This window comes from Tympanuchus pallidicinctus, unplaced genomic scaffold (genome assembly GCF_026119805.1).
Source record: "Tympanuchus pallidicinctus isolate F22 unplaced genomic scaffold, pur_lepc_1.0 scaffold2, whole genome shotgun sequence".
In the NCBI taxonomy this organism is placed as follows: Eukaryota; Metazoa; Chordata; class Aves; order Galliformes; family Phasianidae; genus Tympanuchus; species Tympanuchus pallidicinctus.
In genome coordinates, this window is record NW_026294721.1 from 38,988,902 (window position 1) to 39,013,793 (window position 24,892).

General features: G+C 42.0%; 1 protein-coding gene across 19 annotated transcripts in view; it reads left to right on the forward strand.

The window, feature by feature from the left end:
- The window catches only part of EPHA5 (EPH receptor A5), a 197,253-nt gene that overhangs the window by 31,773 nt on the left and 140,588 nt on the right, over positions 1-24,892 (forward strand). For all 19 annotated transcript variants that reach the window (XR_008206851.1, XM_052683198.1, XM_052683204.1 and 16 more), the window contains exon 3: positions 7,293-7,956. Coding sequence is in view for 18 of the 19 variants with exons in the window: in XM_052683198.1 (XP_052539158.1) it covers positions 7,293-7,956 (664 nt within the window). In the remaining variant the exon portion in view is untranslated. The remainder of the gene's footprint in view (positions 1-7,292; positions 7,957-24,892) is intronic.

Below are 24,892 nucleotides of genomic sequence, written 5' to 3' on the forward strand. Positions count from 1 at the left end.
TTACATTAAGCAATGAAAAATGATTTAATGGTATTGTGTTTCTCCACTGCTGCTTTCATGCTTATCTCCATTGTCTTAGCGTCAGATGCTGGACAGCAGTGTGAAATGTGCATCTGATTCAGATGCATGAAGAATTTAAAACCTTAATTAAAAAAAAAAAATAATCAAAAAGGAGGGGGGGGTTGGTGAGGAGCACAGTGCTTTGTTCTGGGAACAGGTCAGAGCAGCTGCTGATTAGGCATGCTGGAGTGGGGCTGATGCTTCCTTTTATTTCAGCTGCTGTAACCTCCAGCTGGGTTCTCCTTCCATTTGGATTTCTGTCCTGACATCTTTCATTGATCATGCAAATGATCAAAGTCTGAGCAAAACTTCCGTCCCATTTTCATTTTTCTGTTACACGTTACAGTGCAGCACTGAAGACTAGGTGACTTTGTCCTGGTGTTACATTAAACAATTTCAGTTGTGTGGATCTTGAAATAGATAATGTATTTAATCACAAACGTGTCCTGCAGAAAAAATTTTAACATTTTAATTGCTCTCCTTCCTTACAGACTTTCTGGATGGGATTTGCTTTAGCAAATTACCGTGTATGTTTTGAGATATTATCTCAACTTTACAAATATCTGCATTGTTATTCATTTTGTAATCACTGTGGAGCAACTGAAGAGTTTCCAAAACCTTTGCACTGTATTACAGTGAGGAGACTCCTCCAGTACACATGGTGGAAATAATAATAAAAAAAAGGTGTGGCAGCAAACTTTGTGTGTTACAGATGCAAGGAAACATGGCAGAGTCATTCAAGTAGCAAGATCAAAGATTTAAACCATAAAGAAACCATAAAGGATGGTGAGACCCTGGCACGGGCTGCCCATTGAGGCTGTGGATGCCCCACCCCCAGAGGTGTTCAAGGCCAGGTTGGATGAGGCCCTGGACAGCTTCACCTGGTGGGTGGCAACTGGATGAGCTTTGAGTTCCCTTCCAACCCAAGCTGTTTTATGATATGAAGTTCTCCACACAACTTCAGGTCACTTGAGCTCGGTCTTTGTGTTAAGCACTTTCTGTCAGGAGCACTTAGTTTCACAGAAATAGGAAACTATTTCTTGCATTTCCTTATTTCTCTGAACAGCCTGCGTGGAAACTCTTCTTTGTATTACTTTGGGAAGAAGGGGAACATTTCTTCTGTTTATGAAAAATGATTCCCTAGCTTCTGTCTAGAAAACTGACTTGACTGTAGTAAGTGGGGAAACTTGCATTTACTGTGGATAATATAGATATACAGAAGTTACCCAGACCGTGCAGCTTAGGGGCCAAAGAAGAGTGGTGCTGAGAGAGAGAAAACTGCAATCCAGTAGGTAAGGGTGAAAAATGTAGCTTAAAAGTTTTGGTATCGTTACTTATGCATTTTCTAAATTGACAAACTGAGGAAAATGTTCCAAACCACTAGAAAATACTCAGTTCCTTCTTTGGGAACTTTGCTTTTTAAATCAATTTATTAGGACAGACTTTTACTCAAGTAGGGAGATCAATCAGATTTTCTTTCTATCCTCTGTTCTCTGTCAAGATTTTTTTTGACAAGTAGCTGTTGTCAGTAGAAATATATGTCTGTGTATATGTATAAATGCTTTAGTTTAAAAATGCCATCCAAATGAAGTTTGAGGGAATATCGTACTATGGAAATGCCAGGATCCCTGCTGATTAGGATAGCTCTTGGTATTTGGCCTAACGTTTATTAAAACTTTTAAATAACATTTTCACTGATCTCACTGAAGTCTCCCTTCTGGCTCCTGCCGCTGAAATGAGCTCCAAGCAGCAGAGGCTGTGTAGCAGTCTCTTCATCTTTCGTTGTAGGAGGGGATGTTGATGTAAAACAGAAGTCTGTCTGTACAAATAATATCTCTTTTGTTTCGGAAGATGAAATTTTAAAAAGTATATTTGAGGTGAAAGAAATAATTTGGGTTACTCTACAGTAGTCTCAACAACTACTCTGCAACTCTACAGTATTCTTTTTGTCTACCATCTACTTTTCTCCATTTAAACTCAGGCCAAGAAGATGCCAAATACCTGCCTGGTGAGGTTGTCAAAATCACTTGTTTTACTGTTGTTTTTTTCCCCTCATTTCTCAATTTGCTCTATGTTTATGAGTGGTTTTGGTCTTCTGATCTCTGTTGTTTGGGATTTATAATTGCCTGGAAAGTTACTTGGCTGTGGTTGGTGTCCTTCCACTGGCTGGCTGGTAGGGGAGGGCACAGCAGGGTGAGTAGACAACCTAATTGAGAGCAGTGCCCCAAAGCAGCACTTGGACTTTAAGCCTGAGTCCTCACACTGGCATAAACACACTGAAATTTTCATCTGACCACTACTTAAGGTGGGACCCAGTGCTCCAGCAGTGGTGGAGGGGAGTTGGAGAAAGCCATTTAGCTGTGTATATGGAGGTGGTGCGCAGTGGCACGCTTGTTCTCTAAGGCTTCAGCTGCTTGCTGCATCTTTGCTTTCCTTTCTTTGAAAACTGAAATGCCCTCAGTGAAAACCAGCCTGTCCTTAAGTCCTATGGCTCTAAAAAGCTGAAAATCTGCACAGTGGCAATGAATCATAGGATATAAGATAAAACTGGCAGTATTGGTGCTAGGCTTTGAAGTGGTTAAAATTTGGGCCGGTGTATCTAAGTGGTGTTTTGTAGCAGACAAGATGGTGACACAGTCACGGTCATCACGGTCGCTTTATAGCTAGCACAATGCTGCTAAACTTCCAACCTTGCAGAAAATGATGTGCAGAACTCTGCCTGACTTTCACTAGAGATTTAGCCTTACACAACCTTGCTGAAGTCAATGAAGCCATGCAGAGGAGAGCTGCTCAGGTGCACTTACTTGCTTTAATGCCAGAAAATGACAGCAGGGGAAAGCTGGTAGGCAGCTTAAAAAGAAAAAAGAAAAAAAAGCCCAAATTGTGGGGCTCTGGGATGGGGGAGAGGAAGAAATTGATGGAAGGAGCTGGTTGGGAGAAGAAAAACATGCATGCGGGAGCTTGGCTGGGGACTGTCAATTGGTAGCTGGGTCTGAACACCAGCTGCATAAAAGATAATTGAAGAGCTTGCCCAGATATTGCTGGGGTGGAAGGCAGAGGGAACGGTACAGAGCTGAGCACTGTGCTGGCCTGCCCTTCTGGAAGGACAGTGGGTTTCCCTGGATAATGCCCTGCTCTTCTCTGCGCTTGAAGTACGCAGAGCTCAAGTTCTTTGCCAATGTAGGAAGGGGCAGTCACATAAAAGGGTAGGAAAAGCGAAGTTACATAACAGTATGGAACTGGTGGCCAAATGCAGCTGAAAGAGACTAGAGCTGCTATAGAGATGTAATGCTGAGAGACAAGAGGCATGGAGTTGCTTATGTTGGAGAGTGCGAAGGGGAAAAAGGAGATATTGGGGAGGATGACATACAATAGGAAACTTAATCATTTTTCTCTAGAGGAAAAAGGATGAAAATGTTTAAAACCTCTTTGAATTTTACATCTTTGATTCAGCAGCTTGCAGAGTTATCCTGCATAAGTTGCACAGTTCCGTATGTAAGAATGAGAGAGGACTAATGGGGGGGAGGGAAGTAAGGCTTCTTGTACCCAGAAATCTGTGAAGTAGGCAGTAGCAGCAGAAGTAGCTTGCATAGTCCTCCATGAAGGAAGTGCTGCTGGGGTTTCTGAGCAGTCCTGGGAGCCCCTTTCTTTAATGCTCTTAAGCATCCCTTCCCTCTCTTGACTCCTAGGATTTAGTTAAATGCCTAATTGCTTTTAGCAGCCCTGAAATGTGTGGGCTTGAAATGTCCGTGCCAACTTTGGTGGCTGCTTCAGATGGAGACAAGTAATAAAAATTTCCCCCCCCCCAAAAAAAAATCAGAAAAAAACACTAAAGGCCAAAAAAAGCTTTGAAATCTTCATTTCCTATGTCAGTATTTGTTTTTGGGGCAGCAGCTTTTGCTGTGCTGCGGTAGCACATTGCAGTCCTGGAATCCCAGTGATTAGAAGCATGCCTGACCAGCGGACAGATGGTGAATGTTTTAGAGTTGTCCATTTAACCCAAGGCAGCCCCACTGAATGCTTTTTAGCTCTTATATGTGTATTATTTGAATGTGTGATATCTTTGGCCTTTCCACGGTGTGCATGAATTACTTGCTTCCTATTGATGAAGCCGAGTGCATCTCGAGCGCCTGTTAACTTGCCTGCAGTGGCGTACTGGAAATTTCTGATTCAGAAATAGGTCTTCTATAAATGATTTAACATCAGGCCATTGAAATGCATTTGTGTTTTCCTTCTTACAGCTATTAAAGACTTAGAGAAAACATTTAGCACCAAATTAATGTTGCATTTTTGTTTTAATCCTGCAGATGGGTTTGATTTATATTTCAAAAATATGTGCTGCAGAGAGGAATTAAAATGTTACACATTTTGTTCAGTTGTACTTAATATTTTTTTGCGCAAATATTTTCAGCTAGATGCTGTCATTTTAATGTGTTGTGTTTTCTTTTTCATTAACCGTTACGGTGCAACATTTCATCCTGCACGGTTTGTAGCTAGTTTGTATTCCTTTATTTTTTGAAGGAGTTGTTTGAGGTCTGCAATAATTGGTAAGCTGCAACCAGGCGGAAGGTGCCAAGGCTCTCTTCCCTGTCTCTCCTCAAGGAGAGATGGCAAAGCAGAGCTGTGGCAGGCTGCCTGCAGTCTCCTGGGTGAGGCAGACCCAGCTGTGCTAATTGGAAGAGAAAGAAATGGTGCACTCTCACATGCAGATAGGAAAGAGTGAGATGGGATTAGATGGCAGAGCAGAGATTTTATACAATAGTAATGGCTCTGATACAATCTCCTTGGTTCTCCCTTGAGGATTATGCAGAGGTGAGCAGCCTTAACTCATTAGTATTCCCCTTTCCTCTTGCTCTTTGGCTGCTTGAGATCTGATGGCAGGATTGCTTAGATTTGGGGTTCTGTTCTGGAGGGGCAGCATAGCCTGAAGCCTGAGATGTTAGGTGATATGGCTCTTGTTGCAACTGAGATGTGACCTCAACTCAATACTTGGTTCTTCCTCCTCATTGTTAATTGCTCTTAGGGAATGAAAGCAACCATTAGAATCACTGGATTTCATTGTTGAACAACGGAGCTTTCTTCTACTTCCACTAACAGCGCTTGGAGCTGAGCTTAACTCTTGGACATGTGCTTAATTTTGTGAGTGAAGAGCATAATGGTTGCCTTTGAAAATTGATCTGAATTAAAGAAGTGTTTTTCTGAGGATTTTTGGTATGCTTTCAAGCTAAATCATTAATGAAATGATTGCAACATCACAGTCTCTGCAAACATCAGTTCTGTGGAAGAAATGTCCATTAGATACCTTCTAAATGTCATAGGGAGTTGCACTGTATTCTGTGGACTTCCTTATACATCTCCACTTACTAAAACAGTTTGACCTCAGAAGTTTCCATTGCAAACTTTTTTCACTGAGCACTTCCCATACCTGCTTGGCATAGGGTCGTTCAAACCTTCAGTTGCAAAGAGCAACAGTTACTGAGGTCATTGCAGCAGGGACCTACACTTCCGGTGGGAGAAGTGGAAAAGTGAAACACCTCTTCCTCAAAGGGAATCTCTAGCTCGATAAAAAGATGACCTTGCATTTCTGTGGTTTCGTGTCAAAAGAAACTGCTGCTCCCCAAAGTTAAGCATGAATCCTGCTCAGGTCTGCCTTGCTTTAGCCATAGGTATCTCCCTAGCTTCATCTGTGGTCCTGCCAGAGGGATGAATTGACAACAGAATAGGTCACAGCCTGTTTAAGCACAGAGATGTGTGGAGGATGAAATAAAGATGAGGAAAATTTCTCCAGGTGAGGTTCCTCGCGTAGGAGATGGGTGGTACCTGTGAGCTCTGCACATCACAGCAGGTACATCTTTGGGTAAAACTGCTCAAGTCCATGCTCCTATCTCTCAGGTCAGGGAGGAAGGGTACATGTGGGAGAAATAAATACCAGCAGAAATACGTAATTCTAACTTATTTGGGACTGTAGCATTGCATGAAGCTTTCATGCTACTTGTTGCTGTCGTATTCATATAAAATTTAAGAAAAACATTTCCCTGAAAAAAATGTCATCATTATGTTGACTCTGAGGGTGTTCCCTGTCAGCTCTGCAGTAATGGTATCTGGGTTGAGAAGGCCCTCAACTTCATCTCAGGCACTATTCCCAATAAAATCTTGGCCTTTGGCCTTGGAAGGTGTTCAGCTTAGGATATAGCTATTACCTTGTATCGAAGCACCTTTAAATTACCTTCTGTGTCCACAGCTGTAATTAGAAGCAGGCAGCGGCACTGAGCAGAGGCTTAGGGAATTAAGCCCCTGTAGATGAGCAGTCCAGAAGTTGGTGAGAGGAACGGAACTGATATCGCTAGTTCTCCTGACTTCTCTACTGCACGTGGGTTAATCTAATTTCTTAAAGTGATACTGCACTTGTCAAAAGCAGAAGGGAAATGTTAATGTTGCATGTTCCTACTGTAGGCATTGTTGCAGTGCTGGACCAGGAAAAAGCATTCTTTTGAAGTGATTCAGTCTAGCGTGTGACCAAAATCAAAACAACAAAGTAGTTGTTACAACTGCCATAAACATCTGAGAGAAGATATCTTAAAAACCTGCCTAGTGTGTTCAGAACAGCTCAAGCTTTTCACGTTCCTGTCACCTTTTCTGTTGAAACTAATCTGCTCTTTTTGTGAACAGAGACTTCAGTAACTGGCACTCTTGGGAAGCAGAGTCACATTTACTTCGTACACCACTGCTGATTTTTATGGCAAACGGTTGAGTGGGAGAGATCAGCTGGAGAAATGTGCTTGTCTTCATTGTGCAGGGCAGTGATTTGAGGACATGATAGAAAGGAACCTGGGGAAGCAGGGACAGATGGACTGTAAATGGCTTTTCACCTGTGTGTATGATAGGAAAAGGCCAACCTGTGGCCCCATCTGCTTTTGTTTTGTCATTTGGAGTGCCAGTGGAAAGACCTGGTGGTATGTTTTCTCACTTCTGAAAAGTCTGAACCAGAAGGTTTTAATTAGCATCTTTTTATATTTCTAACGGGTGTTTTATCTAATACATTTATTATCGAGTATGTATCAAGCTTCCAGTATGGAAAACACTGCCTGATAAAACATTTTTTTCTCCATTAAGTTTTCTCCATTAAGCATCCTGCTATAAACCTCTGACTCCCAAGGTGATCTTCCATGGGAAAACTAAGATTTGGGGAAGTTGTAACTTTTAAAAAAGTAATACTTATTCTCTTTACACAGTGGGAAGAAATCGGTGAGGTGGATGAAAACTATGCTCCGATACACACATACCAAGTATGCAAGGTAATGGAACAGAATCAGAACAACTGGCTTCTGACCAGCTGGATCTCTAATGAAGGGGCGTCCCGCATCTTCATTGAACTCAAATTCACCCTGAGGGACTGTAACAGCCTTCCAGGAGGACTTGGGACTTGCAAAGAGACTTTTAATATGTACTACTTTGAGTCAGATGATGAAGATGGGAGGAACATCAGAGAGAATCAGTACATCAAAATAGATACCATTGCTGCTGATGAGAGCTTCACAGAGTTAGACCTCGGCGACAGAGTCATGAAGTTGAACACAGAAGTGAGAGATGTTGGGCCTCTAACGAAAAAAGGATTTTACCTTGCTTTCCAGGATGTGGGTGCCTGCATCGCCCTGGTCTCTGTGCGCGTGTACTATAAGAAATGCCCATCAGTGATCCGCAACCTGGCACGCTTTCCAGATACCATCACAGGAGCTGATTCCTCACAGCTGCTAGAAGTGTCAGGCGTCTGTGTCAACCACTCAGTGACTGATGAGGCACCAAAGATGCACTGCAGTGCTGAGGGAGAATGGCTGGTGCCCATCGGGAAGTGCTTGTGCAAGGCAGGGTACGAGGAGAAGAACAACACCTGCCAAGGTAAGGGTTTGTAGGGGGTTATTGTGCTGAATTGGCCAGGATGATGTTCAGTCTTGGCTTTTTTCTCTTCCAATTTCTTTCATAATGTCTGGTTGAGGTGACTGTGGCAGATTGGGTTCCCTCTTCCACTGAGCTCCTTTGAATGGCTGTGGCAGGTGAAGAGGCCTTGGGTGGATATAGTGGGACCTCATATCTATGTACGTGTCTCTCCAGCGCTTTGAAATTTGTTTCCCATTTTGAGATGTTTTGTGTTTGTATTTAAAGGATGATTTTTTTCCTATTGCTCTTTGAGGTGGGGGCAGAGGTGGTGGAACATGGAAGGTTTGGTATTTTCTTCTCTGGTAAATAGTTTAATATAAAGCTGCTTAGAATTAAATGTGTAGTCCCACAGGAGAGAATGCTTCCATATATGCTCAAGTTTGCACATAAGCTTCTGAGTTTCTGTTCAGTACAGATCTGCTGAATCAGGGGCTTCGAGGAAGTGATCTAGGGTGTCTGATGTTTAAAACTTAAATACTTTTTGAAAAGTGTAATGTACAATGAGGTGGTACAGAAAGTATGGTGTTTTGTATTGAATATTTGTAAAATTTGTCCTTCTATTGTAGATGTGTAACTGTTTAAAAGAAAACCTATTTTGGCGACAAAGAGAAAAGTTTGGCACAGACTTGCTTTTGCAAAACTTACTACTTCATCATCAGTTGCGTTTCCCATCTTCTTACCTTCTGCTTGTGGCCACTTAGAAAGAACCTGTGGAGAAGGCAGAAGGATTCTCTTCCAGCTGAAGACAGTGTTGTGTTTCCTCTTCACTTTGGTTCAGAAAGCTATCTTTGGCATTTACTGTTGGTGCATAGGATGGATCTGTGCCATCCTATGTGTAAGGCCTCCCCATCCTTCAGAATAAGAAAGCAGGATGAGGAGGCAGGAAACTGGCATGGTTTGGCAAGGACCTGCAGGTCAAACTGAGGGAGAAGGGTATATACAGGCAGTGGAAATGAGGACACGTCACCTGGGAAGAATATAGGGATGCTGTCTGAATATGCAGACATGAGATTAGGAAAGCTAAGGCACAGATGGAACTGAACTTGACAAGGGATGTTAAAAACAACAAGAAGGGTTTCTATAGGTACATTAGTCAGAAGAGACAGGCAAAAAAGAACATAATTCCTCTGATAAATGAGAAAGGAAAACTCGCTGCAATAGGTATGGAGAAGTTTGAGGTACTTAATGAATGCTTTGCCTTAGTTTTCACTGGCAGCCAGGTTTTTCATATTTCTCATGTCTTTGAACCTCATGGTGGGAACTAGGAAGGCAAACTTCCCCCACTGCAATGGTAGAACCAGTAAAAGACCACCTTATGAGACTGAATGTGTACACACCTCTGGGACGAGATAACTTGCATCCTAGAGTCCTAAGGAATCTGGCTGATGTGGTTGCCAAGCTGCTCTCCACCATATTTCAAAACTTATGGCTGTCAGATGAAGCTACCAGTGACTGGCAAAGTCAGTTTGAGGGCCCCATTTGGATGTCCTTTGTTTAACCCAGGTCATGATGCCAAATATCTCCTACTGGTTGGCACACTAAGGTGTTCAGATGATAGAAGACATCAGCCTTAGGCTGTCCAGAATGTCTACGTTCAGTACATTCAGAGTACGTGCTGATGTTGTTTGTGAGTAAAATGCTTTCTGGTTGGGGTGTTGCTATACTCACAAGGATGAGCTTTTTTTATAGGAGAGTAAAGGAAATTTGCAGCCTGTTAGTAGAGTAAGTCACACTGAGGAAGATGCTATGTAAGTTTTGCTTTGATACTGGTGATTCTTTCACAGGCTGGCTCGCATTTAAGAAATGCACACTATGCTCCTGGCTGACATAACGATAGTCTGGGAAGTGTGTTTTGTACATCTGACAAATACCTAAGTAACTTCTTACCTTTGGTTTGTAAATCAATCGCAAGTGGTCTCCCCGTTTGCTTTCTTTTACCATTAAGGAGGTTATTGCTGACTGTACTTCAGGAAATGTTTTCAACCCTGAAGAGCCTGGCTTTGTTTACTAAAATTTCTCATGCAAAGATGACATTTTCCAAACTCTAGTGTCATGTCTGGACAAAGCAGACTACAGTCTAATAAGAGACGATGTAAATCCCAGTCACCTCACAGACATATGGGAACTATTGAAATCCCTTCTGCCTACAAATCATTAATTGGCAACGATGTTCTGAATTCATCATCTTGTCAGCAGGGTTCCTGTTTGAAGAAGGCACTGACAGTAACAGCTGAGTAATTTCTCTCACTGGGGACACAGAGGTTGTAAATATGACATGGCCTAATCTCCTTATATAATGTGCTCGCTCTCTCAATTAATAATGGCAACTAGGCAGTATTTACTGTAAAGAACTCAAACTACTCATGTTTTACACCTCCTCTGGCAACTATCAACAACTATGAGACAGCTAGAGGTAAACTGTGACAGTTTTGGGACATGTTTATAAAGAACCTGGTTCTAAGGTTCGTTATTCACAAGAATAAATTGTGGTACTAGTTAACAATAAAAACTGAAAGCAATTGTTCTGAATTTCTATGCAGTCCTACAGAGCAGTGATTTGGTGCAACTGAAGGAACCGTGGTGATTGACTTTACCTTGGTTCACCTGAATGGATCTTTTATCAATGCTCCGGAGCATTTTTGCTAGCTTGAAAATGCCTGGTGGTGGTCTCCTCATTAGCGGGCAGTAGGTTCCCAAAGGCCAGATCCTAAAATGCTGTGAAACCAATGTGGTGCCACTGAAGTCTGTTAGATCTTCACCCATTCAGGGTTTTGGACAAAGAAATGTATCGCTCCCGCCTTTGTTTCCCTCCTTCTGCTTTGGGGCAAGTATGGTTGTAAATTCAGGGTTAGTTGCTTACCATTTGGGATTTGTGTTTTCATCCTGAGTACAGCCCAATGTGTTCTTAGCGAAAACCAAGAAGTGCTTATTTTTATCCCTTTAAAGACTCTGTAGCCCATTGTCCTGGAAAGAAAGGGATGCTGACCCATTGATCAGGTGAGACCTAAATACTCAGCGTTTGGCGCAGCAGCGAGGTCCTGGTGATGATATGGAGCCACAGAGCTGTAACTGCAGATGTAATTAGTTAGCAGAGCCTGATATTTTTTCAGCTGCCTTTCAGAGCTGAATCACAAATGAATAAAATATTTGAGTTAAAAACAAACAAAAACACCAAAAAAACCATAAACAACTGCATTGAAAGAGAGCCAAGCTGAAAAGACAAGTACTGAGTTCAGGTGATCAGCAGGGTCTCCTTTCCAAGGATCAGTGGATAATGTTGCTTAAGGAGTCATCTAAGGCATGCAGCCAGTTCTAGCCAGCTGCAAAATGTGGGCAGTATTACAGATGTTGTAGAGAGGGACAAAATAATAAAGAAAAACTTCACCTAAGTTTTTCTTAACTGCTTTCTGAGGGAAGAGCTTTGAAACTGAGGAGTGGATAGGGATGGATCATGGTGTATAGCTTGCTTTCTCTAGAAAGGATCTGCTACCAGAGGAAATATTTGGATTATTTTTGTAAAACAGCTCTAGAAGATTCAAATTCTTCTTTCTTGAGTGTTGATATTTGTTGTTTGATTATTCTTTCTTTAATCAACTTTGCTGAATATCACTATGCTTTTACAACCAATATTTAATTTGGTGATTGTTCATTAATTGTGTTGAAGTTCAGCTACAGCTCTTGCCAAGACAAATAAGAATTTCCTACAGGAAACAAAGACTGCAGAAATGAATGCTACTGGCAGAAATGTTTTACTGTGGATGTAATTAAAATCAGTTGACAAGGGTTGCTAGCTCATGCAGATCAGAAGTTTCCCTGCCAAATTGATGTGTGAGTCATTTTGTTGGTAACTGGTCAGGAGTGAAACGGAGTTACTCATCTTCCTATTTTGGAGAAAAAACAAACAGTTAATGTTCAGTGTGTGTTTTTTTTCCTGGGAGGCACAGTTGCTGCAGTTGACTTCTCCATCCCCTTATTTCTAGGAGATGGAAATGTGTTGCTGCACAGGTAACTTTGTTTTGGAGTTGGGGTTTGACTCTGAAGCAGCCAGGCTTTCTGGTTTCACATATGATGTAAATGCGGAACAGGGGTAACTTTTTTTCTGCCCCTTTTCTTCCCCCCCCCCTCAGTTTTCTTCTCCACCTAGGGCTGGCTGAATTCTCACTCCAGACTCCTTGTTATGGATACCAGGAAGGCAGCGTGTTACTAAATCCTGCCTGTCTTCTCAGTGCCCTTCCCACTGGGACTCAGTGAGCAAGGCGAGCACACTTTCACCCTTGTGGTAGAGTAGAATGCAAGCCAAGTCCGGGAATAAAAAAATCTCTTCTTAATTGTCCTACTGGGAGGTGATTACATGGCAAGAAAAACATTGATGGAAATGTTCAGTATATGGAAAATACTGAATTTGGAAATGCTGTTGCCCCTCCAGGGAGTTCTTTGCCCATCATTCATCCTTCTTGTGCGTTTTTCTGATTAAAACAAAATTGGCTGGGAGTATAGCGTTGTAGGTGTTTATATAATTATGAGCTGAAGCGCCTAGTTAATTTTAATTAGGCACAAAACCAACCAGCATCAGAATAACTGAATTTTTGGCTACACCGTCTGTATTATCTTTCCAAATTTAAAGAAAATCACTTGAATGCTACATTGCAGTAAAAGGTAGCTCTCACTGGAGGGTGAATGGTTTTATTCTGCAGAGGCGTGTGCATGTATATATTTAGGTGGTTTTGTTCTACAGCTGATGTATTGGAGAGCAAGGGGATGTTTGCCAGAGATCAAAACTTTTGCAATAGGACAGTTTGTGTAATATTACTTGTTTTATTTTACATGTTTCTTTGCCTTCATTATAGGAGTCATGGTTTGTAGTTTGAGGCAATATATTGTACTTTGATAATGAGTTTTCACCTTCTGCACTGCCTTGTATACTTAGAACCCCTTGTGACTCTGAAGATCTTTCTTCATTCCACAGCAGTGCTTTTAGGTTGTTACTTTGGTTAGCTTAACCTTCCTATTCCTTCCATTGTGACTGCTATGCAGTAACAGGACAATAAGGAGCACGTCTCTCCCATGTAAACTATGCATTGAACAGTATAAGCAAAATTGAATTTGGAATTAGGTCTTAAAAACTTCACTTTTGAAGGTCATTCTTGCTTCTTAGCTAAAGGAAATTTTGGGGTATACTTTTGCCTCTGATTCAAGATAACTAACTGGCATTTAGCCGAATACTGTTTGTTTGTTTTCTGGTAAATTATCATCACTTTTTAGCATTCTTGAATGCAGAATATCCATTGGTACCTTAAGGAATTTCTTAAAAGTATGGAATGGGAGAGGTGTTGCAGGAGGAAAGATGTGGTGTGCTGTTTGGTTCATTTGGTTGTCACTTTCAACTCCAGAATTATTTGGAATTAGCTTGTATATTAATTGTAGTGATCAGAAGCAGAGACTCTGGGGAAATACTAAGCAGTAAGTATAAAAGTAGTGGTTTGCAATGCAGAGGATTTCATTGATAGAAAGCTGCCTGTAACCCTTAGCAGAAGGGTGGCTGCTAGCTCTTGAATTGCCATAGATCCACCAGTGCTAGTCTGTCAGAATCCTCATTTAACAAAATTTATATTGAGTATTAAAATGAAGGTGTACTATAGCAGGTTTTCTTCATAGAGCAGGTTTTCACTTTTGTCCTGTTCGTTTTCAATCACTTAGCAGTAGTTAATGATGTGTTGACATTTCAATTATAAGCTTTTCTCAGTGCATTTTTTGACCACTTTAACTTGCTTTGAGCTAACACTGAGGTTGAAATCTAGGTTTTAGAAAAGAGTGCAATTTTGTCTTGTTTGACTGTAGTTGCAATTTACCTTTTTTTTTTTTTAAAGCTTCATAAATGTCTCTTGTGTAAGGTGTTTAGTAGAATGCAGGGAGAGCAAAGGTACTGCAACGCAGATGTCTACACAAAGAGGTGACTGGTTTTCATCTAAATAGGGATGGCTGTGTATTATTTTGGAAGCTTGCTCCCTTTTATCATAGGATTTAGTCTAGTGTCCACAGACAACACATGGTTAATCTTACATTGAGCTCACCACTGATGTGCCTCCATTTTTTTTATTTCCTTCAGGATGGTAACACAGTTTTTAATGCTGGAATGAACTCAAAGAGCAAGGCTAGGTGTTTTATAAACCCCAAACTGTATACCCAAAACAGATTAAAGAAAGAAAAGGCAAAAGAGAAGATGCTGGGTCTGTGGATGTCCCTTCTTGCTTTCATATACTTATCCTGCCTTCATAAATGTAGATCCTTAAACTGTTGTAGTTTGAAGAACTGGGCTTTCAGGTGACACAACTTTTTTCTCACTTTGGTCCCTGGAAATCAGGTTAAGGCCAAGAAAGATGTTTTCCTTGTGGGCTGCAGCTTTTAGAGCTTAGATTTCACATCCGCTGGCTGGGGAGGAAACAAGGCTGTCACTGCCCTGTTCTGCTTCAGGTTACATTCCTGAAAGAGATCGGGAGAGGATATGCACCTGCTGCTCTGCTGTCTCACTTTGTGGCTTGCTATCCTTATGCAGCCTGCATGGTGGAGATGGACTCACGCTCTGCTCCTTTGCTGGGTTCAGCAGCCAAACCCCACTAGCCATGGGAGCACAGGAGGCAGCACTGCCTTGGGAACTTGCCCCTGTCTTAGTAGGCTCAGTGCTGTGTCCTCAGTTTTCATGGTGGGCTTTTAGTGGCTTGTGAGGAGATTCACGGGCACTTGGCTTTCTTTACAAGGAAAGAAATAATTTATACAAACTGTGGCAATATTTCCAGCTTATACAAAAGGCTTTTCTCAAGATCTACTTTACAAAGGAGCTTGCAGTCACCATTTCCCCATTTAACAAATGTCTGCTTTGGGGCTGAGGCACTCATTGAATGACTGTCTGTGCTGTACTTGATTCCACGTGCTCATTTTGTGATCCTGGGGAAATGTAACCCTTGTAGGATCATTCATCTTCAGGTGAATTTGTTGCGAAGTGCTGGACAGCAGCACAGAAACTCTAAAGCTAGTAATGGAACCGAAGTTGTCCTTTGCAAAATATTTTCCAAGCCTTGGATTTTTTTTTTTGTTTAAATATGTGATGCTGTGTAAGAGTTTGCTTTTTTTTTTTTTTTTTTTCCATTGAAAGCTTCTGCTTAAAATTAAGTTATTAATGTCATTATTTTGAGGCCTTAGAAACTTTATTTTCAAAAGCATCAGGCACTCATTAGCATTTGCTGAATTCGGTGGATGGTCAGCAGTTCTGAACACAAACCAGACTGTTTGCTTTCATACCTCAAAATTAAATACTTCCCTTCAAAAAATGTTTGGCCTGGAGGTACATATTCTGAAGGAGGATCTCGCAGTAACGCAAGCTTCTTCCTAGGATGGAAGCTGTGCCAGGGAATCCATGTCAGCCTGAAAGTCCATTTTGCTGCCAAAGTTGCGTGGCAACTGAGCACCAGACCCCCCATGTCTAAAGCATCCCTTGCATCAGCAGTTTCATCTGTCCCTCCACATGTGTGACTGGTATTGCTTGGACAAAGTGAGCCCACCTGAGGAGCCAACATCATCTATATTGAACTGCAAAGTCACAGTTGCTGCCTGCCAAGTGAAATGGCTGCCTCCTGTGTGGTTCATAAGGGTCATCTTGCTGCAGCACTAATTCCCCAAATCATGCGTTAGATGTCTTGCACGTGGTTGGACAGTCTGTCATCCCATTCCAGCAGTGATGGAGGTCACAGCTCTGCCTTGGAAAGCTGTCTGAGAAGGAAGCTTTTTTAATTACTGCAGAGCAAAGGAGAAGCAGCTCGCTATGAGCATGGGGAATGTGCTAATTTGGTATTCGGTAGAAGCAGCCTGTGGGTTGCAGCTTCCCAGCTCCAAGCTGCTTTGCAGTCTGCTGTCCAGGCAGCAGCACAGCCTGCACCATGGGCGTCATTGCTTCATTGCTGTGTCGTTCAAGAAATGCCAGGAGTGCTGGCATCTTGGGACGGGGCTGTGCTACTACAAATCCAAGACCATTGTTTGTGTTAATTACCGGGGATGCTCAGATAAAAGGCTTTCTCCTCTTTCTATGGATGAAGCCAGGCAGCATTATCCATTTATTTTTAAAGACATTTTTTAGAAGAGCTTTTACATTATTTTGCTTTGCTCTCACAGTTCAAGCATGATTTAATATGTCAAAACTGGTTTGCTTAGCTGGCCTTGATTGTCTTGCATACTTCCACTAAAGCAAGGCAGTCATCTTTCCAGGCATGCTGCTGCCCAGACAAATGAAGTGTCACAGCATTTAGGACTTGCTCTTGTGTTGTGACAGCAGTTGCTTCCTCTAACATAGCAGGCAATAGGGAATTTAGCCAACAGTAATGCCTGTATATGCTTCTTGGGTCAGAGCAGCACGGGCCCACACACACAGATGCAGAGACAAGCTTATGCTTGAGAGATTTAATCGATCGTTCATGTGAAAATGAATTTTGGTCCAGGTTGAGATTCTAGCTAGAACATGAGGAAGAAAGAAAAACTGTCCAGTTGATGCCCATGCTTGTGGAGCCTCAGAAATAGCATAGGGCTCTTCAGAGTAGTACCACTGGACTGATTCATGTGGGTGCAGTTTGCCTGCTAGAAGTGAATTGCCTTGTGGTGGTGTACTTTCTGTGGTGACTGGGAATTTTACCATTGATTTTGTTGGGAAGCAGATGATAATCCCTTACAGTACATTCTTAACTATGAAAATTATTTACTGGCTTAGATCTTGAGTTCTGCATTGACTGCTATAAAAGCACAGCCTACAAAATAGCAATTAAGCTTGTAGTAATAGACATAGCTGAGATCAAATAACGATGGGATCCTGAACTCTTCTGAACCTCCTGAGTATTAGAGAGATGCTGTCTCTTCCTGATTGTCTTCTTATCTCACACAGAGGGACACAGGCGTAAGTTCATCTGTAAGTTTCTCTCCAGTGCACTCTAGGTAAGAAGTTTTGAGTCATTCCTCACTCTATTGTGCCTTAAGATAACACATCAACCTTTCAGGCCTGTTTGCAGGACTTGGTGCATGGTAGAAAGCCTTCCCTAAGCTGCTGTTGCAATGCTGTGAGCTTACCTGACTTCTGCTCTACACATGGCATCCTCAATACTGCCACCTTTGGGCTCCTGCCTCCTGGATGCATTGATGATAAGTCCTCAGCACTCAGGTCAGGCATCTCCTGGTGCTTTTTTACTGGTGTGTTCTGGGTCAGGAGGTTCACTTTCTGATGTATGGGATGGCTGCCAGATGGAAATCTGGTGCTTTGGGACAGGCAAAATGATTGTATGTTACAGTTATCGACTGAACTCTGAGGATGGCTAATGGCATTGACAAGAGCTGTGTCATTCTGGTGATGAGGGCAGCCAGTCATGCGCTGACTCTGGAATGCAGTGTGTTAAATGCACTGTTGGAAGGGGGCCAGTGGCCCCTGCTTGGCCCTTGTCCTTGAACAACATTGTAGGGTGCTGTTTGCTTTGGTAACCTCCTGGTGATTTGAGAAGTGCTTGGAGAAAGCTGAAAAGTCTGTTTTGCTGGTCTCTTGCCAAGAAAAAAAGGTGGATCTAGATCTGATCTTGGCGCATGTAGCAGTGGGCCAGTGCCACCTGAAAATCTGATCCTCCGGCTGAAAACTTGAGGTTGAATGTGTGCTGTTAGGCAAGGTGTTTACCAGGATTTCCATGTGTGATGCCTTCCATGCATGTCTTTGCTGAAAACTTGGCTTGGATGGGCAAGTCCTTGGCTGTGCAAGCCCTTGGCTGCATTGTGCATAGTAGGGAGCATGCTGGTTCTTACAGCCACCGTGTCCTTAGTGTTTCACATAGCTCTGGGCTAACAGGAACATCACAGAGAACACAAGGTCAGACAAAACTAGACTTGGTGTTTTCAGATGGAGACATTTGCTTTGAGGTCAGAAGTAAAAATGTCTCAGCTTGAAGCTAGTGTTCATTTTCAGTGAGCTGCTGGAAGCTTTTTTCCACTCTGATCGGGAAAAGCCAAGGCCATGCCATAGCAGTGCTGCAGGTATGGTGAATCCTTTGTATTTTGTATGATGTACACTCATGCAAGCAACATGAGCTACAAGTACACAGAGAAACAAAAACAATCTCTATTTATTGAGCAAAGGCTTTTGGTTCAACAAATTCATATTTTATATGTTCCAAAGGCTGATTTCCAGATGCCACTGGGAAAAGTGTCGGGCCACATTCAAATTAGCCTTATTGTTCCGTAATATCTTACTGGAGTACAAGGTTAATTAGTACTATAGGCAATATGCATTATTCATCACAGCAATCAGGCTTTTCTTCTGTTGGGCTGTAGCGTGCAGCAAATTGTTTCCCTTCCAATAACAAATCCATGATATATTATTTTCGTATTTAATACTGCCAAATGATTTTTGTGATATATAAATTATGTGGGCACTCCAATGCTGATGAAAAACATTTCAGATGTCAAAAAAGACTATAATTTTTTATGTTTACTCTGGGCTTGCTTAGCTGGTTTGGGCAACCTCCAGGACAATAGGAAACAGAAGATGATTTTGTTAATTCCTATTATCAGTCTGGCCTGAACTGGAGATAGTGATGTCAGTAGCTCTGTGTTGGTTTAAATCAGTAGTGTTTTTGCTGCTAATGATCAACCATATCTCACTGTAGGCTTGAACTGCTGAAATTATGTTGCTCCTGCACATGGCTAGTAGCCCTAGCACCGACTTCTGCTGTGTCTCCCTTCCCTCCCAAAGGTTATACCTGGGAAAAGTGCAGGAAGGAGGATCCTCCAAGCACAGGGACTGAATATGAGGTGTCTTTGGCTACCAGCCTGTGACAAGGGTTCTGCCAGCTCCGGCATCCCATGTAGGCTGCAGCTACCAGCAGAGGAAATGCTGGCCAACTTGCTTGTAGGAAAGCTGTAGCTTTCCCCTGCACAGCCTGCTTGTTGCTTAATGGATTTGTCTGCCTGCCCGTCTCGGTTCAGGGACCAAAAAAAGTCACCATTACTTCATCCACAGCCAGTAACAAGTCCATCTGAGACAAGGCATACAGTAGGAGGAGTCAGTGTGATTCTTCCTTTCCCTAAAGGTAAGATGCTTTCACCTGTGCAATCCTGCTGCCTTCACTTGTAGTGTGAAAGCTGAATCACTCCAACAGCCTGAGACTGTGGTGGTGCAGCTGCCAGGTGCCTACACTTCCTGGGTCAGCACCTGGAAAATGTGGTGAGCTTTAGTGGTCCCTCTCTGCTGCAGTATTTACTCAAAGAACACTGTTATTCTTTAAGTATCTTTAGGAGGCCTTTCACTGCTGCTTTCTAATTGTTTCTGATGTTTCTCATGCTGCCTTCTGAATGAGTTTTGCAACTGCAGCCTTCCCAGTCAGCTGCATATACTTGCGTTAAGTGTGTAGATGGGTATTAGGATGCTGGCTAGTTGGTATTACTGTTGACATAGATGATGTTGGACCCCAGTTAAGATCAGTTTGTGCTGTATAGTGAAGCTGCCTCTGGAAGCAAGGAGTTTACATTTTCAAGAAGCGGACTGAGAGATGTGGAGGTACAGAAGGCTGGGTGACTTGCGGGGGGTGCACAAGCCCTCCTGACTGCATAGTCAATAGGCTTTTCTAGCTTATACCACTCTCATTTCAAGATGTCTCTCAGTTCTTCCCATCTCTTGCTTTTGAGAAGGATGTAAGCAGGCATGCTCTTGCTTTCCTATGTAATATAGTGCAGCCTCCTTGTACAGGCCAGTGTGCCTTGCAGAGCAATGCAGTGCTATCTGGGCCCCCAGGAGGAACTTGCACTGATGTCACTGGAGGATACAAATGGCAGATTTTGACCTTAAGTAGCACATGGCAACGAATCCACCTCATTATGCCAGCCTTGATGACGCGCTGGTGATGAGTGCTCAAGAATCCTTTGTATTAGAAATGCAAGTAAATATTTTCCAGCAAATCTGACTCATTTCCTTTCTACCCTTCTTGTTTTGCATGTACTTTATTTTCTCTTCCTGAGTTTTCCTGGAAAAGGAATAGAGCAGTCGGCTTCAGTGGCTGCTTTCCTGCTTGCCTCCTCTTGGCTAAGGAAGAGGAATTTCAGGGGTGTGATTTTTGCAGTTGGGTGCAGAATATGCATTACAAAAGTGAGTAGCCTGATGTATTTAAGGTTTTTCTGGTGCAGCTGGGGAACTGATTCTCAGCAACAGTCTATGGGTGGATAAACTGCCATATTGCACTTCTATATGAAACAGTGAGCCAATATCTCTGGGCTTTGATTTAGGTGCTGCCATGGTAGAAACAATCATAGCAATGAAGAGGTGATGATCAGTAATAGTCTTTCCCCGATTATTATGCAGCACTTAAAACAATTACTGAGATGCCTTTTAGCTGATCACTGCCTCCAGGATTGCACAAAACTGCATTTGTGAATTAATTTGAATTGCTTCAGGTTAAAATATAAGGATGAGAACGGAGTGTTTGCTTAAAAGTTGATTATAGGCAGCAGAATAATAAGTAAATTATGCCTAAATTATAATTATGTAAATCACCAAAAGTAGAATGGCTTTGTCAGCTTAGTCCTTAAGAGTTTCATCAATAACTTATGAGCTTCAGTAAATGCACAGTGCTTTATGCTACTTTGTTGCACGGTATTATGACATAAAGGGGGGAAAAAAATTAATTTTTCTTAAGTATTCTTGGGGACAAAATAAAAAAAACTCATAGCAATCAGTGGCATGTAAATTTAGTGTTGTAGATCAGCATGGTTGAAAGCATTAATGAGAGAATCTTCTGCAGATGCTGTGTCCATACATCTCTGAAATAGCTCTTGGGGGCAAAACTAGACTGTGTGGCTAATAAATAATAGAATAGCTTCACTCCCTCTCCTCTTCCTTTTCTTAGTTTTATGTGACATATGAAGCACTACTTGGAAAAAGTAGTGTGTTTTTGTCTATGCCAGAATATAACAACCACCATTGTTATTTTAAAGGGAAGTTGTATTTCTGCCATCATGTTTTGATTTTGAAGTAGTCAGCGTGGATCTGTTGAGTCTAAAGGAGAAAAGCCACTATCGGGTCTGGTGAGGCTTCCTTGTTCCTTTTTTGGGAAGAGTTTCTCTGTGCCTTTGTGTGCCTGAAGCTGAAACAGCACAAGGAGGTGCTTGTGGTACCCAGCTGAGTAGAGAGCGGGCCCTGATGCTCTACTCCTGCACTCAGCACTCTGCATGAGCCTGGCTGGCATCCGGAATGGAGAAAGAGCAATGAAATCGGGGGGGGATGGGGGGAAACAAACCATGTGGATATAACCAGCAACTTGGGAAACTGTCAGACATGGCCTACAAGTACAAGCATTGCCTGTATTTGATGGCAGTGCTCAAGCAGTGGGAAGTATTCACCATTGCCTGGGGCAAAGGAAAGCATGCTGAGGGTGTGTGCTCTTGACTGACTGGCAGGTCTGTCTCAAGGAGAGGCTGCTCAGCATAGAGACAAGATTGAGCACAGTAAAGGGAGCGAAATGCTTGGGGACTCTGTGTTTGGCTTTCTTGATACTTCTATGAAAGTTTTATGTACACTTACTTAAGAAGGATATGGTGCTAGCTCTGCGTGGGGCTGACCTGTGGTTTCCTGGAGATTGATCCCTTAAACTGGTATATTTATTTTTTTTTTCAGTGCTAAATTTTAGACTTTGCTTTGACTTTTTTATCAGTGCTAGGAGATCAAAATCACCTAGATAGTTATAAAAAAAATCACCATTTTTCTACTTATTCCAGATCTTGATTTCTTAGAGGAGAAGAATCAGCTTTTATTTAAATAGCTTGTTTAGGTATATTAAATATGCAATTTTCTGGGCTTTAACACAGCAACAACGAAAAGTTAGAAACACTAGCAGGTGCCTGATGCGGCCTTTCCAAAGCCATGAAGGTTCTGCCGTGATAACAAAAAGCTGAGCACTCAGCCTCAGCTACTTTGGCATACTTTGGACTGGAATTCTCAGGATTTTTTTCATATCATGACTTGTGTAAAATATTCAATCTCCTTACCCTCATTTTAGTGATAAGGAAGCAGTGAAGAAAGGAGTTGCCAAGATCACATACCATCCAGTGGAAACAGACTTCTCAGCCTTGGATGCAAGCTTACTAGGCTGCATGTCCATGGAGGTACAGTGGCTGTTACTGTTCCTGTTAGTGTGCATAGATATGTATCTACTGTATTTTACAGAATCTCTGAATTTTGAAGGGCCTGGAAGGGACATCAAGAGATCATCAAGTGCCTGCTAAAGCAGGTACACTACAGTAGGTCATGCAGATAGGCATCCAGATGGGTCTTGAATATCTCCACAGAAGGAGATTCAACAACCTCTCTGGGCAACCTGTTCCAGTGCTCTGTCACTCTTACCATTAAGTTCTTACACATGCTTGTGTGGAACTTCCTGTGTTGAAGTTTTAGGCCATTATTCCTTGCCCTATTGCTATGCACAACAGGGAAGAGCCTGGCCTTGTCTATTGCCTCCCACCTCCCTTTACGTATTTATAAACATTAATCAGATTCCCCTCCCAGTCTTCCTCTGGCCCATAATAATTTTTGTGACTCAGTGCTGGACTCCTTCCAGGAGATTCCTGTGTTTTTTGAACTGGGGAGCCAGAATTGGAAACAGTAGTCTGAATTTGGCCTCACTGGGACAGAATAGAGGGGGAGAATCACCTTTCTCGACCTGCTGGCCGCACGCTTTTTAATGCATCCCAGGATACCAGGGGCCTTCTTGTCCACAAGGGCACACAGCTGGCTCATGGCCAACCTGTCCATCAGAACACCCAGGTCTTTCTCTGCAGAGCTCATCTCCAACAGGTCATCCCCAAATCCGTACTGATGCATGCAATAAATTTTAGCTGATCTTCAAGTGAGTACCCTGGCAGTGTACAGTGGAGGGTTTTGTGTGCTATTTATCTGGGCCTTGATTTCCTCTGTAGCTCAGTCCAAAATATTGTCAATGAGGTTGGGAAAGCTAGAGACAGGAATAGAACTTGCATTTATTTTATGAGTATTTCATTTCTAATGTTTTAAGCTATGGAAAAATAGAAGTTGTTTAACATTTCATATAAGTTCCTCTAAAAGGACGTGGTATTACCAAACTATCTGTATCTTCAAGTTTAAGAAGAGGATTTCACTCTATGCTGACTTATAAGAATGATTTGCAGCCTCTTCCCTTCTGCTGAAGCACCAGACTCTAGATATGCTGCAACATTTGCTTTCAAATAGCGTTTCACTGAGAATGGTGTTTCCACATATTTAATTATCTCTTTAAAGAGAGTGAAAGCAGATCAGTGCCTTACAAAGCAATATACTTCTGTTTTACATCCCGTGGCAATGCAAGTAGAACTTTTCTTCTCACATGGAAATGAAAACAATGTCTTTGTTTCCGAGTGGCTTCACACAAAGCTGGCTATCTGCTGTTGAGATGAAATCCCTCAGACTTGCAGCTTTTGCAGTCGAAAGATTAGTGAGCCAAAATATACCGCAAGTGCAAAGTTACCAATAAATGATGATTAAATAGTGTTTAGAGGAAAGCCTGCTGTGAGCTTTCAGTACCTTCAGCTGAACCATTTTATAACGTAGTGTTACCAGGATATTTCATTGTACGCGGAAAGGCAGGGAATAATAAAATGTATGTGCCAGAATTCCCATGCGCTGGTGAATTCCTTGAATTTATCAAGCTCGTTGGTGTGCCTCCAGATATTTTCCTCAAATTGATGACTAGTTCTTTAATTACACTTAGAGCCATGTTGTTGTTGTTTGAAACTACAGATTGAATTTAGCAACGTAAGTGTCATTAATCTGGTGAAATAAAAATGTCTACTTTTTTAATAAGGTCTCAATTTAATGTTTTTAAATACTCTGAAGAGATTTAATGCTAAAACAGCTGATATAAATCTGCTCTACTCCTCTGTAATTCTCTCTCAAGCATGTGCCTCTTTCCAAGGGAACTTGGCTCACACTAATTTCAAAGCTGTTTACTGCCTGCATGAACTTGATGGTCTATAACTTTTATTGTTAAAAGTTGTTAACACCAGAGGTGACCAGGAAGCTGAAGTGATGGAGTCTATATATAGTATTAATTGTCCTATTTTTTTCTTGTGAAGTATTGCAGAAAGGTTCTGGTCAGGAGTTATGTTCCACATACCATACGGAAGTCAAGCCTGTTTGAAAGAGTTCACAGGCTTATATTGTAGTGCATCCTTAGCTTGACAGGTGAGTTGCTTGCTCTGGCCTCCGTTCTGCTTTAGGTGTTGTAAACTGAGACACATCAGTACCAGTGCGTTGGTGTTGCTGGTTGCATCACAGTGGGAGCTGGAGCTCTGTCAAGCCATGTAGCTGCCTCAGCCTGGCACGTGAAGGTCTCATGCAGTGCTAAATGGAGTAGAAATATGCTACTGTTTTCATGATTACACTTGCAATGCTTTATTCCTAAATAAGCTCTTTATTTTCCTTTGGCATTTTATTTTCCCCACTTTTAACAAAACAAATCATCAAATTGGTGCATTTCACATGAGGAATGGAGTATATTATTTGGATTGGGTTTTTGTTTAGAGCCTAAAAAAACAGGCACAGGATTGGTATTCCTTCCTAAGCAAATCTTTATGGCCTTCTCATTAAGATTATGTTCATTCAAGAAAACCCCTTACTTCTGAGGACCTTGTCATCATTTATGCCAGCATAAAGTGAGTCCAGATTAATTTCCTTCTGCACTGTTTCCTCGTATGAGGCAAGGAATAGCTGAGAGAATCTTGCTCTGTAGGTTAAAATGGAACTGCCTGCATAGCACTACGGGTATTTAGCTATCCTATTAGTAAATATTGCAGTTGAGAGGTGGTAGTATTCACAGGGGAG